Raw genomic sequence first — 13,435 nt, 5'->3', positions numbered from 1 at the left:
CCAAATCCACACCCTCAGGCCACCCCACGGCCAATCCCTGCTCCTGAACTACAAGGGATGCTTTCTTGACTCTGGTAAAATCCTGGGAATGCAATTTAAATTTTTTTTTTTTTTTTGCGGCACGCGGGCCTCTCACTGTTGTGGCCTCTCCCGTTGCGGAGCACAGGCTCCGGACACGCAGGCTCAGCGGCCATGGCTCACAGGCCCAGCCGCTCCGCGGCATGTGGGATCTTCCCAGACCGGGGCACGAACCCGCGTCCCCTGCATCGGCAGGCGGACTCCCAACCACTGCGCCACCAGGGAAGCCCAATTTAAGTTTTTTAAAAAGCAAAGCCTGAGCTTCAAGGGCCATATGATACAGATACAGGTCTGAACAAGCGTTCTGAATTAACTCATGGATGCTGGCATCTGACGAGAGACTCCAAGGGTTGAAACATCATCATTATGACGCCACGTCCCACTCTCTGCACCTCCCTCACCTGCCAGGACCTCCTCATCCCACGAGGGCCTGTTAAATCAAGAGTCATTACTGGGTCAGAGCTTGCGGGTTGGCCCAGGGAGCCACAGAGATTTTAAATTGCAAAACATGAACCCATAAGTGCAGAGGGCCTCCTGTGTTTTCTAAATTCTGACCAAAAGCTGAGCCTCAGATGAAGAAATGGTATGATGTCCTTGCAGAAATGACAATGCCACCAAGTGGATAAACGAGATAAATCTGAGATCACAGAAGACACAGACACAGGAGACCACCGAGGGCTCAAGTCGGGGGCTCCTGAGATTGGCAAGACTTATTTTTTTCTAATTTTCAATCCGAAGCATTGGTCTAATGCTGCCCACAACCTAACGGCCACGAGGTCGCTGCTGCTGGAAATAGATAGGTGCATTTCTACTTTGTAAGATTTCTGATGTATTCTGCCTTATAAACGCACAAGACTTTTACTCCATCTTGGAATAAAACAGCTGAGAAATGCATATAAGACAGAGCAGGTCTAAATGAAATCATAAAAATTAGAAACCATCCATCTGCACCAAACTCCTTTCTGGGGTCTAGAAGGCTCTACAGGCTGGCCGCTGCTCCATCTCCTGTGCTCTCTGTTCCTCAACTCTGCCAGTCTCCTTCCCGCCCCAGAGATCTTGTCCTCGGGAGGTCCCGCTGTCTAGAACCTGCCCCAGATGTCCCTGTGGCTGACTCCTTCCTGGTCATCCTCAGGCGGTCATTTCTCCAAGAGGACAGCCTTCCTCACCCAAGTCCCTCATTACACATCACCCTGCTTTATTCTCTTTGTCTTTCCTATCACTGCCCCTGACTATCCATGTTTCTTGACTGTTCCGCCCAGTAAAACGGAAACTCTTGTCCACTCTTGCAGCCTTGGTGTCTGCGGTGGAATCTTCACCTGCGGGCAGGTGTTCAATGAATAGTCCTGCATGAAAGAACAGAGGGAGGGGGGAAAGGAGGGCAGGGGGAGTCCTGAGGTGGGAAGTTCAGGATCAAGGAAGTGAGAGAAGGCTGAAATTCCAAGATGAAGGGGAGGAGAGATGGGACGTGAGGCTTAATGGGAAACAGGAACAGATCATTCAGGTATGTACCTTAGCAGAGATGTTCATCTGAAGATGCAGACCAGTAAAGGACCTCTGAGAGGTTTTAAACTGACAGTAATACGATGAGGTTTGTATTTTTAAACATCATCCTTGATTCAATATGCAAAACGAAAGGAAGGAAGAAAGGTCAGGAGTTAGGAGGCTGCAGCAGCGGCCCTGACAGTAACTGCAGGCATGGTGACGGGCGTGGAGATGAAGAGCAACCAGTGGGACCTAGGGTGCTTCTGAGAGGGGAGAGAAGGAAACACATCCAGGCAGACTCTGAGCGTGAAGCTCACTGGATGGTGAAGCGGCATCCACTAAAACACTAGAGACCATCAAAGAGGGAGATCGGGTGGAGGGGGGCAAAGTCTGGCCGGTTTGGAGATGCCTCTGGACATCCCAGCCAAACTGTCAGGTAGGCAGCTGTATATGCTCATCTGGGGGTCAGAAGAGAGGTCTGGACAGGAAGGAAACAAGGATTCAAGAGACATCATGAAACAGTAAGACTTGTTAATGACTTGGGAGGTGGAAAGAAAGAGAGGCAAGTCGAAGGAATCTCCAGTTTCCAATAGGGGTCACTGTCTTGCTGATGGCGTCCAGGACACAGCAGAGATGGGCTATTTGGAGAATCCTAAAGTAATTGGGCTCTGCTCTGAAACTGCATAGGACACAGCAGAGCTCTCGTGAAAGAGTACGATTGGTATGGAGCGGGGTACTCAAAGCCCTGAAGGGAAGAGTCTCAAGCCAGCCTTACTGGGAGGTGCTCGCTATTAAATTTCTATGAATCGAGAAGCCATGCTTCCCATGAAGCCAAATGACTCCATTCTCAGCCTCCCTTGTCACTAGGTGTGGTTCTGTGATGAACTTCCAGGAAAAGATAAAAGCAGAAGTGTGTGGTCTATCCGGGGACGTTTCATTAAAAGGGAGGGGGACACATTCTTCTCCTCCTCCTTTCTCTACCCTTGCTTGAAGGGTAGAGAAATGGCTGGTGCTCTAGCAGCCTTTGGGTCCATGAGGATGAGGACCAAATCTGAGAGATGGCAAAGAAATAAGCTAGAAAGTGCCTGGGGCTCTGACAATTTCCTGGAACAGCCATACCTATCTCAGGCTGCCTACTTCCACACTTCTTTTGAAAGAGAGAGAAATAAACTATCTTATTTAGGCCACTACCATCTAAAGATGTACTGTTTTATGCAGTCAGTCTTAATCCCAATCGGAACGCTAGCCAACTGGTCTAATGTGTCCTTCCATTGCCTTCCCCTTGCTTTAGGTCATCATTGCCTCAGTAGGGAATCGCCTCCTCCTTGCCTGCATTTATTTAAATCCTGCCCATCCTTTGGAGGATGGATCAAATCCCCCCTCCCACATGAGACCTGCCTTCCACTTCCTCCCCTGAACTCTGGCGCTGCCTGCCTGTCCCCACTCCTTGGGTATCTGGCCTGTGCTGCCTGCACAGTGATTCATCCCCCTGCACAGAGCTCAGGACTGTCAAGGCCAACGTGCACATTCTCCAAGTCCTTATATCCCTCAGGCCGAAAGGCATTCAAAACAAAGGCATGATAAATATTCCCCCACTAAGCCTCCTTCACCTCTACCTGCAGACAGGATCAGGATGGGGCCAGAGGGTGTGTAAATACATTTAGAAAATGGAAAAGCAGACAGAGTTGAGGGCATTTAGTGAGGAATCTAAAACTACTCTAATATCAAGACAGAGTCTGAGGGAAAAAAATCTAATCTGTTTCCTTCCAACCGTATAACATAGACGTTTGACTGTTGTGCAGTTAATGTGGCACAACCACCATCCGTATAAGAAAAACAAGGGAATGACGCCCTGCAGAGGTGCATGGCCCCAGCCCCGCACGTGCAAAAACAAGCCCCTTCAGCAGAAATAGCAAGTCTCGTAAACCAACGCGTTTTCACATAACATGCTTGCAACATATTCTTCACAAATTGGTATCTGTAACGAATTACTTTCAGTTACTAAAATAAAAAGTATGTTTGAAACATTCTAAGAGCAAATACGAACCAAGGTGACTGGTTTACAACTAGCAGAGTTCATCTGTAAAGGCAGTCTAATTGTTTTTAATTCTGTATTTTTTTCACCTCTTGTTTGGCACAGAAATGGTTAAACCCAATCGAAAAGGCAAAGGAGTCCCAGAGGCTTCACCCCCATCAGAGCTGAGGTTGTAACACAAGCTGACCCATCAGAAGATGAGAACAGAGATAGCGACCACTGGGGAAGCTTAAATGGGAAGTTCTGACTTAGCATCAGCCCAAGTGCAAATAAACCCAGCTTGTCCAGAGTTCCTCAGAACGCCCTTACTGGGAGAGCCGAGAAGGCAGATGCGGAGGAGAAGCACGATCTGGGACCCCCCCCCCCCCCGCCCAGGGAAGCAACCACGCGGATTTGGATAAAGACCCGCGATGCACACCCCAAAGTCACTGTCAACGAACCCAGGAAGGTGAGCTTGTACACAAAGAGCCAGCTGAGCGATAGGAATAACGCTGGTGCCTCTTTGAGAGCTGCTGCGAGGGCGGAACGGCAGCCACTCCCGACCGCAGAAGATGCAGGAGGCAGGTCCGCAGCAGGCAAACATCACGGTCCAGCAGGTCGGACAATTTAGATCACTGCGCCTCTGCCGACTCATCCCTCTTGAAACCCAGCCGGGTTGGCGTAGGCCTGCCAAAACTGCTCCTTCCGGGACTGAGTCGAGAAACCCCTGCCAACCCCACGTGGCCAAATGCCAGTTGGGCAACGTCCAGGTGGACACCTCGGGCGGGGGGGTCTCAGGGAAAGCCGGCCCTTGTGGGCGGAGTCACCACTCGTGGCCACCAGGTGCCAGCAGCGAGCAGGGAGCCTCCCATCCTGAGCTTCAAGGAACTCCAGCCAAACCCTGCCCCGGAGACCAGATGCTGTGGCTTTGGGGCCAAGCAGTGCTGTGGCCACATGCGCAGACGCTCCGAGTGTTTCAGTTATTTGATTGCCAACTCACAATGCAACCTCTAGGGTGGTTTGAATTCAATATCCTTCACAGACTCCGAGAAAAGTTTAAGGATTGCTCCCTTCAACAAAGACTGGTGTCTTTTCTTTTCTTCCCCCAGGAAAGTGGAAACATAAAGCAGGGTCTTCTAGTCCTTGCCTATCCTCCCCATATAAACTACAGTAGTTCGAGCAGTTTCTCTTTATACTGAGGTTGGAGATATTTCGTTGGTGATACTTCAGGGACAGCTTGAGTACTGCTGGGTGCAGAGCCCTGAGGGGAAAAGTCCCGCAAAGAAATTGGACCGTGCACATACAGAACGAAGGGCCACTGCCCTTCCTGCTTTGTTGAGCTGCGTCTGAACTGGTTTCTCTCACTGAGCGTAACATCTTCAACAGAAATACTTGATCTAGGGGCAGCTGCAGCCTCATCAAAACGTGTACTTTGCTGGTCTTTAAACCCAAGATGTCAGGAAAGTTCTGTCACATCTATAGGTACTTCCCTCTCCAGGCTAAGGACATGTCCTTTGGAACACGAGACCATGCAGAGCCTGGCCCACCGTGTCCTCAACGCCGGGCACTGTGGCCCCTGCCGGGGTCCACGCTGCCACCAGACACCTTCCAGTCACCAAAAAGAATGCATCCTGTTTCTCTCTGCCTCTCCACATCCAAAGACACCAGGTCCCCGCTGAGCCCTCCTTCCCTCTGGGCGCTGGAAGTAGCTGGTGAGTGCTTCCATGGCCAATTAACCCCTTAACCTGAACCCAGGAAAGCCTGGTTTCCAATATCTCACAGAAAAGATGCTAAGGACAGAGCAGAAATACTCCCGGACTAAGCTTGGGGTTGTGCAAATAGCGTCAATGCCCCATCTTGCAACGAGGAATCGCTCAACAGCTATGATGCTAAATGGTACCCCTGAGGCCCAAGATGCAGAGAGGAAATCCTATAACTGGAGACCAAAAGCTGGCCCGTCTATCCTCAGGACAGCCCCCCCATCACTGCACCAGGAAGACACAGGACATTCCTGGATATCCTGCCACCAAACCAAAGACGCTAACTGGACTGAAACTCCCAGTGGGGTCTGCCTAAGGTTTTGCATCATCACTGCTTATGTGTGTCCACATTTCTTGGTTCACAAGAAGCCTTACACAAGTGATGGGAAGCAGGGGGTGGGGTGCTCTAGGGCTTCTCTGTAGGTAGAGAGAACGCACAAAGACTCCCCAGGATCTCAGTGTAGCCAGTGAAGCGACCGCCCCTCCCCTTTTGTCTTGGGACGTCTTGGCCATGTCCCACCCCACCCTGGCAACAACTCTCTAGCTTATGTCTTCCAAGAACAAGTGCTTCCAGGTCTGGACAGAGAAACATGCCGCGGACAGATCAGGACGAACCTGTGGAGCAAAAAACCATTCTCACCGTTTGCTGACGATGTGAAACAGTGTTGGACGTTGCCCAGTGAAGAGGTGCTACAGTTTTGCCAGAGGTCGGTCGCGTGTCCATTGCCCACCATCCATTGCTGGAGAGAACCAGACGTGGTAAATCAGGGGAGTCCGTGAGGAGTGACGGAAAGGGGGAGGGAGAAGACCAAGGGTAGGCAAAGAGCAACCTCCTCAACCTGTCTACGGGGCCTGCCCCTGCCCTGCCCCGGGGCTGCCTAGCCAGAGTCCAGGGTCGTGCTTGAGAAAGGGGAGATGTGGTGGTCTGGCCCAGACAGCCAGAGGGGAGGGCCGGGGCTTTGCTAGTGAAAAGCACTCTGTAAGTGTAAAAGTACTACACACACACACACATAAGTTGCTCTGCGCCGAGGTGTGTGCTGTAGTAGAAGGAGCCGTGGACTCAACCCAGGACACCTGCATCCAAGCTCCCCCCACCCCCCATCTCCCGGGTATCATTCCCAAAGCCGCAGCCACTCTGAGCCCATTTCCTTACTTACAATTCCTATCAACCTGACAAGATCGCCATAAGGCACACTTAAGATGTTGGCAGGATGCTGGTAAACGATGGACCAACTCACCAATCCCCAACATAATTATTTCTCAACCTTTGAACCAGGCCAGAACATCACGCCTGGGACTTGCTGTATATACAGAAGTTAAGGCCACGGTCGCATAACTGCCCGAGTCTGGGCTTAGCTTCAAGAAAATAAGTTTAAAAGCTAATGAGCTTGACGTCTGATGGTTTTGCAACACAAGTTATCCCAGTGACCTGTTTGTACTGGAGGAGGCTTTTCTAAGAAGGTACCACGTCCACAGCGCAAAGCAGACCTGGGGCTGTGAACTCTTAGGGAAAAGCCAGTTTGAACTTTCCAATTTCAAGTCCTAAAGGCTGTTTTATGAACTAAACCGCCCATCTGACGGATGCCATTTGGAGAAAAAACAAACCTTCCTAAATACTCCACTTCCTTCCTCAACGACCCTGCATTAAGGAAAATGCTACACAAGCTTATCAAATGAAGGGCCGGGGTTGGGGGGGGGGGAACCCCTGGATCTGTACCTAAATTCTCTGGCTTAAAGAGAGGCCTGCGTGGCTTCACCTAGCCCCGCGCTCGCTTCCTTCCTCCCGCTGAATCTGCTCTGGTTTTCGCAAAACTACTTTTGAAAAGGCGCGGATTGCCAGAAACTGCAAAGGGCCCTGGGATGTCTGAGACGCTTTGTCTGCAAACTGGAGGGGACACAGTTGGAACCGCCATCCGGAGGCCGAGCTCGGGGTGAGCCCCGGGCGCCCCTCCCGCCCGCCGCCCGCCCGCTGCCCGCCGGAGACTCACGCTGACGATCGTGGAGACGAACAGCAGCACAAGCACCGCGACGTGGAGGACGATGATACCCAGCAGCAGGAGAAGCATTCTGGCGGCGAGTTCTGCTCAGCGGAGTCTCTGCCTGGCCGGAGAGAGGGCCGAACTGGACGTGAGGCCGAGCGAACCGGCCTGACCGAGCGAGCGAGGGAGGAAAGGAAGGAGGGAGGAAAGAAGGGAGGGAGGGACGCGGAGGGAGGGTCCTGCGCTCGGAAGGCCCGGGTCTGGCGCCGCGCCCGCCCGCCCACCCCGCCCGGCGACCGCCGAGAGAGGGCAGCAGCCGACCGCGGCATCCCCGCCCCACAGTCCGTCGAGCCCGCCTGCGACCGAACATCTTCTGCTTTTGGAACAAAACAAGTGGTACGCACGACGCACGTCGAAGTCACCCCGGGAGGCGAGGTTTTTCCAGAGTGCCAAGCAGAGGCCGCAGCGCGCCTCCACCCACCTGGGGGTTCCGGGGGCAGCCCAACGAGGAGAAGGGGGGCCGAGGGCGAGAGGTCGCGTTCCCCCGTGGGGTGGAGCTGGGGGTGAGCGGAAGGGGCCCAGATTTCTGCGAGAGGCCCGGGGACACCAGCGGCGAGCTGGGAGGGAGAGCGCGCGGCGGGAAGCCGGGTTCCCAGACCCCAGGGCGCTCCGCATTCCGCTAGGCTCCCAAGTTTCCACCCAGTTCCTCCCGCGCAGGGGAGCCGTCCCGGCCCCAGCACAGCTTGGCATCGACACCAGCGGCCCCGGAGAGAAGGCGCAGAGCTGGATAGAGCGGAGAGGAAAGAACGGCCGGAGAGAACTGCTGGGGCCGGCGCCTCCTGCCCACCGCGCGCGCTTCCCCCGGCAGCCCTGCGGGCCGGGCCGTTGCGCTCCCGGGACAGGGGCCCAGGAGCCTGGATGGAGGGGAGCCAGTGTCCGGTGGGAAGGAGAGGCGGAGGGAATGGGTTGGGTCCCAGGAGAAGCGCAGCCGGACGGAGCCGGCAGGACATCTCTCCGCCACGGCGTGGTCCTTGCCCCACATTTTGCAGACCTTAGGGACTGAGATCCGCCGACCTGTGGGAGGATTTGCACGTCTGCGAAGATGAGCTGCGTTTGGGGGGCTACTTCAGGACAGAATCTTGGGCCAGAGACATCGTTTCAATAACTCGGTTTTTAAAATACCCAATCGCAAACCTCTCCGTTCCTCCCCTTAAGCAACACGTTCAGTGAAACTCTGGAATGTGCAAGAGGAAATAAGCACGATTTTCTGATGTCTCCCAGAAGGTTTAAATTAAATCCAGTGACTCCTAATGCCGAGGGCAGGGGGTGGGGGTGGGGGGCACGGGGGTCCTGTACCCCGGAGATGTCCACCGCAGGGACCGCTTTGCCAGTGAGTCCAGCGAGGCGAAAAGTGCTCCGCCCCTGCCCCATACCCGGACACCAGCACCCGCGTCCCCGGCGGTTTACAGACCACCAGGCACCCCGCAATGGGTCCCTACAAGCCCCGTAGGAAGGACGCGAGACAGGCGGTGGTCTACCCGCGATCGGGGACCGCGCCAGCCCGAGGCCCCCTGCTCCGCGCGTTCTGTCACCGTCTACGAAAGATGCCCACGTTCCTCTTCCATCTCCTCCACTTTCCCTGCCAAAAGCACTTACAGCCCAAAGGGATAGCTGTCCCCGATCCTCGGAGATCCTCAGAGTGGCCTCGGGCACAGACCGCGTGCGTCCGCTCGGCGGCTGGCGTCCGGAAAGACAGCTGCTCTGCGGGGCTGCGTGCGCCGAGCTAGGGGCCGGAGGGAGGATCCCGGCGTTCCCCTTTAACGGGAACAACGCCCTGTCTGCGTCGCTGCAGTAGGGTGTGTCCCCGGGTCAGCGTGTGCAGGGGGGCGGGACCCGGGGAGGGGAGAGGGCAGTGAGGAGGGAGGCAGGGCAGGAGCCAGTTCCTCGGCCTTCACTGCGCCCCAGGAGAAAGTCGATGACTCCAAAACAGCGGTGGCTTGTCCTCGAAACTAGGAGGCAGCGAGCTTTCTCACCTCCGCTTCCCTGGCTCCGCGGAGGTCACGGAGACCAAGAGTTGACCGATATACTGGCCCTTCTGCCCACGTGGGAAAGCCCGCCAGAGGTCGCCTCCGTGGGTGACCAGCGCGGGGCTCTGGGGCGTACGCAGTCGGACCGCGCCCGCGGGGAGAGCCAGCCTGCATGCCCCTGCCACGGGTAGGGGGAGATGGCACTTAAGCGCTGGCAGACCTCCCTTCCCTCGGGTCCTGGCGTCCCTGGCCTGCCCTACAGTCCTAGCGGGGCGCACCCGCGCCAAGCCCGCCTGCGCGATCAGCGCCGGGTGCCTCGGATTCCCGGGACCGATCTAGCGGGTCTGCTCGGGTGAGGGTTGGGGGAGGAGGGAGAGGCCTGCCCACTGCAGGACAGCGCGCCCTGGGGTCGCTGGGGAAATCCAGACCACAACCCGGAACGCTCCAGGCGAGTTTGCCTGGCTTGGCGCCCGGCCTCGGCTCGCGTCCCCGGCCACAGGGTGGGGAGTTGGCCATTTGAGGTGGGGGAAGCGCAGCCAGGGAAATCAGCTGATTCACAGCCGCCTGAACGGGGTCCGCCCAGCGTCACGGGGAGAGAGGATAGCCCTTCCGGGCGCACGATAGGCGCGCCCCAACAAGACGCTCTGGGGGTCCAGCCTTGAGGCAGGAACCCGGAGCCGGAAGGTGGGTATTAAACGTCTGCCGGCTAATGCAGCAGGTCATACACGAGACACCTACACCTGCCAGCGTTTGTGTCACAAAACATCATCGCTCTGAACGAGTCAAATACTCCCATGCTACTTATTTTACTGTATGAAAGTAGCTGCTTATTGTAGCTAATTGTACATTCTTCAGGTAAAAATAATTTGAAAAAAATCTTCCAACAATGGGCTTTCAAAAATCCTTAGATTAAAAAGAAGACTCCTTGTAAAGTTTTCGCTCAGTGCGCATGACACACTCTGTGAGGGGTGGTGTGGTCCAATGGTTAGGCACGTTGCCACTGGGCTTAGACGAACCCGATTACCCTGCTTACTCAGGGTTGTGGCTTTGGGCAGTTAGCTGAAGTTTGGGGTGCTTCAGTTTTCTCATCTGGAAACAGGACTGAGAATGGCCATTTTAAAGGGTTATGGTGTTGATTAAAAGAGTGTGTGAAGCAATTAGCATAGCGTCTGGAAAAGAATAAGGGATCAGTACCCAGTAAATTGTCACTATTATTATTATTATTAATTATTATTTCACATTTAATCCTCACAACAACCTTTTAAGGAAAGCCTGACCCCCTAAACTAAAATTGCTTATCAATCCCATAGATTGAAAGCACATATGTAGGTAGAAAGACTACCTTCTGCCTACCAATGGGAGTGACCTCTCGCCTCCTGGGTCATGGTCTCGGCCGGGTTTGCCCTGGGAATTATTGCCGCTCTTCATATGCCATTCAGACATTTTTATTTATCTAACCAATGTTCACATGGTCACCATGTACCCGGGACTATTCTAAGCACTTTATAAATATTAGCATATTTAACTCAGGAGTTTCTTTCCCTTCCTTTCTTTTGTTCCAACTAAACTTTTAAATGAAGTATATACATTTAGAAAAGTGCACACGTGGTCAGATATAGCTCATCTCTTCCTTTCTTTTGAATCCAATGTTTTTATCAATAACCAGGTCACACCACACTGTGGGACACCTGAACCCACCCGTCCCTGGCGGTCACCTCACTGCCCCTCGCCTGCGTCCCGCCTACTCAGCCCCGAGGGGTGGAAGACAGGATACCACCCAGTGTGGCTGGTGTCACCAGCTCGGCCACACCCAGAGCCCAGCCAGGGCTCCGCTACAGGTGGAGCAGAGGTTAGGTTTCTCCCTAACCTGCTTACCAATCCAAGGCCACCTGTCAGCTGTGTGTGCAGAGCTGTTTCCCATCAGGGAAGGCGCATCTGGTCCCTTTTCTCCCTTCCACTGTGGGTACACTGAGGTTTCTAGATGCTCCTAGAGGGTCCTTCTCGCCTCCCCAGCCAGAGTATATATCCAGCTCTTAACCAAGGATTTTAGAAATCCTCTGACTCTCCGGTGAATTCCAACACACACGTGCCACCTCCCCTGCAACGCTTTCCATTTGTGGTTGGCAGGACGCGGGGCTGGGCAGCTCTCTGCAAAGCATAAGCACACACCATCCAGAGGCAGAGTTTGCCAAGACAACTCACCAGGCCAAACGGTGTAACCCCTTCCTCCCCGCGGCTTTCTTTGCAGTCAAACGTGACGGAGGCCCAGGCGAGGCCCCCCCGGAACAGGGCGGTGGAAAGACCGGCAGCTGGCAGATCTAGCCCCGCTGCTTCCAGCCAGGCTTCTCGAGATGTGCCCTGGTGGTGCTCCCTGTAACTGAAGCCAGACCGGGCGTCCACCCAGTTTATTCAGGGGCTGGTCCAATGCTGGGATATGTCATGGTGGCCTGAGAGCCTCTCAGCCTCTACTATTTAAAGAGACAGCGCCCAGCTTTGCGTATTTGAGAGTAAACACAATGATCCCAAGAGGCCCTGGGGGGTGTGGAGAGCCTGGACTCGGCCAGGAGAGGAGCTCTGGGTGTGCCCGTTCTCACCGCAAGTGGCAGCCTGTGTGAGAACAAAGAGGTCCCCCAGTCCTCGGTCCCATCCCCCTCCCCTCCCAGTGGAGTCTGCAAAGATGAAATACACTGTGTGTACAACACGTGTGTGCAGGTAGGTTCCCTCCTTTATCAACAACATAATTTTAAGGGGCTCAGACATTGCACAGGTCATCTCTTCACAGCATCTCTGCAGGGAACCAAATCACGTCCACGGTCCCAGCCCCCAACAGCAGAAGGGCCCTGCTACCTGCCCTGTCTGTCTAGACCCCTCTGTGCTCTACCACATGGGCGGGTACTGGAACACAGCTCCAAGAAATGGGTTCTTTCAGCTCTGTCTTCCATGGGCCTTCAATCGAGTCGTGATTAAATGTTGACCTTCATGAGATAAGCAAAGCTCTGTTGAGAACATTCTAACCTGTGGGGCAGGACAGGCTGGAAGGACAATTGAAGAGCTGCTGCGGAGAGGTAGACAAACGAAAGCAGGTGTTCCTCGGGCTCTCTGCAACTTGTCCCCCTTCGAGCTCGGAAAGCATCCTCCATCTCTAGCAAGTCCTCTTGGGTGGAAGCTTCAAGACAAGGGGACTTGGTTTCACTGAATGAGTTTCCTGGATTTCTGGCAGTTTCTCCCCACCTTATGTCGAGGGTCCCCCATCTGGAGCGCCCATGCATGCGGGGACGTCCCTCTCTGCCACAGACGCTTTGCGTTCTGTTGGCCTCCGCAGTCAGGAGGTGGCCTGCTGGCCTTCCCCCGTCCTACCCCCAGCCAGCATCTTTCCAGGCCCAGTGAAACCATTTAGCCTCTTTTCATATCTCAGATCTCACCCTCAGCTGTTCCTCAGAATCCCCCGAGAGCCTGGGAATATCCTCGCCCGGGCCCAGAGCCGTGGACGCGGTGGCCTGGGAGGGGGCTCAGGTGTGGGTCATTTCTAACGACCCCGGATGTTCCAGCATCCAGCCAGCTTGTCATAGGGTGTCAGGCGGTCCCCGGTTGCCTTCCAGCCGCCTTCTCTTGTGGAACCCAAATCGAGGTAAGTCCTAGTGTGGGCTGCAGTGTTACACACGCTGTGTTCAGAGTCTTGCCAGGCAAAGCAGGGGTGTGTGTGTATATTTGGGGTGTGTGTGTGTGTGTGTGTGCGCGTGCGTGCGTGTGAGACAGACACAGACAGAGGAGATTCCCACAATCCACGGTGCTGATGGGGACCGATAAGCATGATTTCCCGGCCTCCCCAGACAGCCCTCTTCCTGGGTGCCCCCATGATCCGACTCTGAGGCCTGCATGACAGAGGCCACTGCCCCTCAGGCCAGGACTCAGCCTGGAGACGTCTGAGAAGATCTTCCTGCTCCAAGCCCTAAGGATTCAGAGGAAGGAAGCTCGGGTAGGGTGGGCTGTGGGGAATAGATCTTGCTTCTGGCTGGATTGAGCCAGTCTCATCAGCCCGCCATCCTGGCATGAGCTCCGCAGCCGGGACCTGCTCTCCCAGCCCTGTGCCTCCTT

The 13,435-nt window shown here is 54.7% G+C and overlaps 1 protein-coding gene across 2 annotated transcripts in view; it reads right to left on the bottom strand.

Moving 5' to 3' along the window:
- The window catches only part of PMP22 (peripheral myelin protein 22), a 28,716-nt gene extending 16,989 nt beyond the window's left edge, over positions 1 to 11,727 (bottom strand). Inside the window, exons 1-3 of one of the 2 annotated variants that reach the window (XM_067717045.1) lie at positions 11,543 to 11,727; positions 7,323 to 7,434; positions 5,975 to 6,074 (exon numbers count right to left, since the gene is read on the bottom strand). In XM_067717045.1, coding sequence (XP_067573146.1) covers positions 5,975 to 6,074; positions 7,323 to 7,400 — 178 coding nt within the window. In that variant the 5' untranslated portion in view covers positions 7,401 to 7,434; positions 11,543 to 11,727. Of the gene's footprint in view, positions 1 to 5,974; positions 6,075 to 7,322; positions 7,435 to 8,969; positions 9,129 to 11,542 lie in introns of those variants that run through there. The other variant, XM_067717043.1, reaches the window with a different exon arrangement.
- Between the last annotated feature and the right edge of the window lie 1,708 nt (positions 11,728 to 13,435).

Source organism: Pseudorca crassidens, chromosome 19, assembly GCF_039906515.1.
Source record: "Pseudorca crassidens isolate mPseCra1 chromosome 19, mPseCra1.hap1, whole genome shotgun sequence".
In the NCBI taxonomy this organism is placed as follows: Eukaryota; Metazoa; Chordata; class Mammalia; order Artiodactyla; family Delphinidae; genus Pseudorca; species Pseudorca crassidens.
The sequence above is the reverse complement of the archived record's forward strand: the minus strand, read 5'-3'. Positions and strand labels throughout refer to the sequence as shown.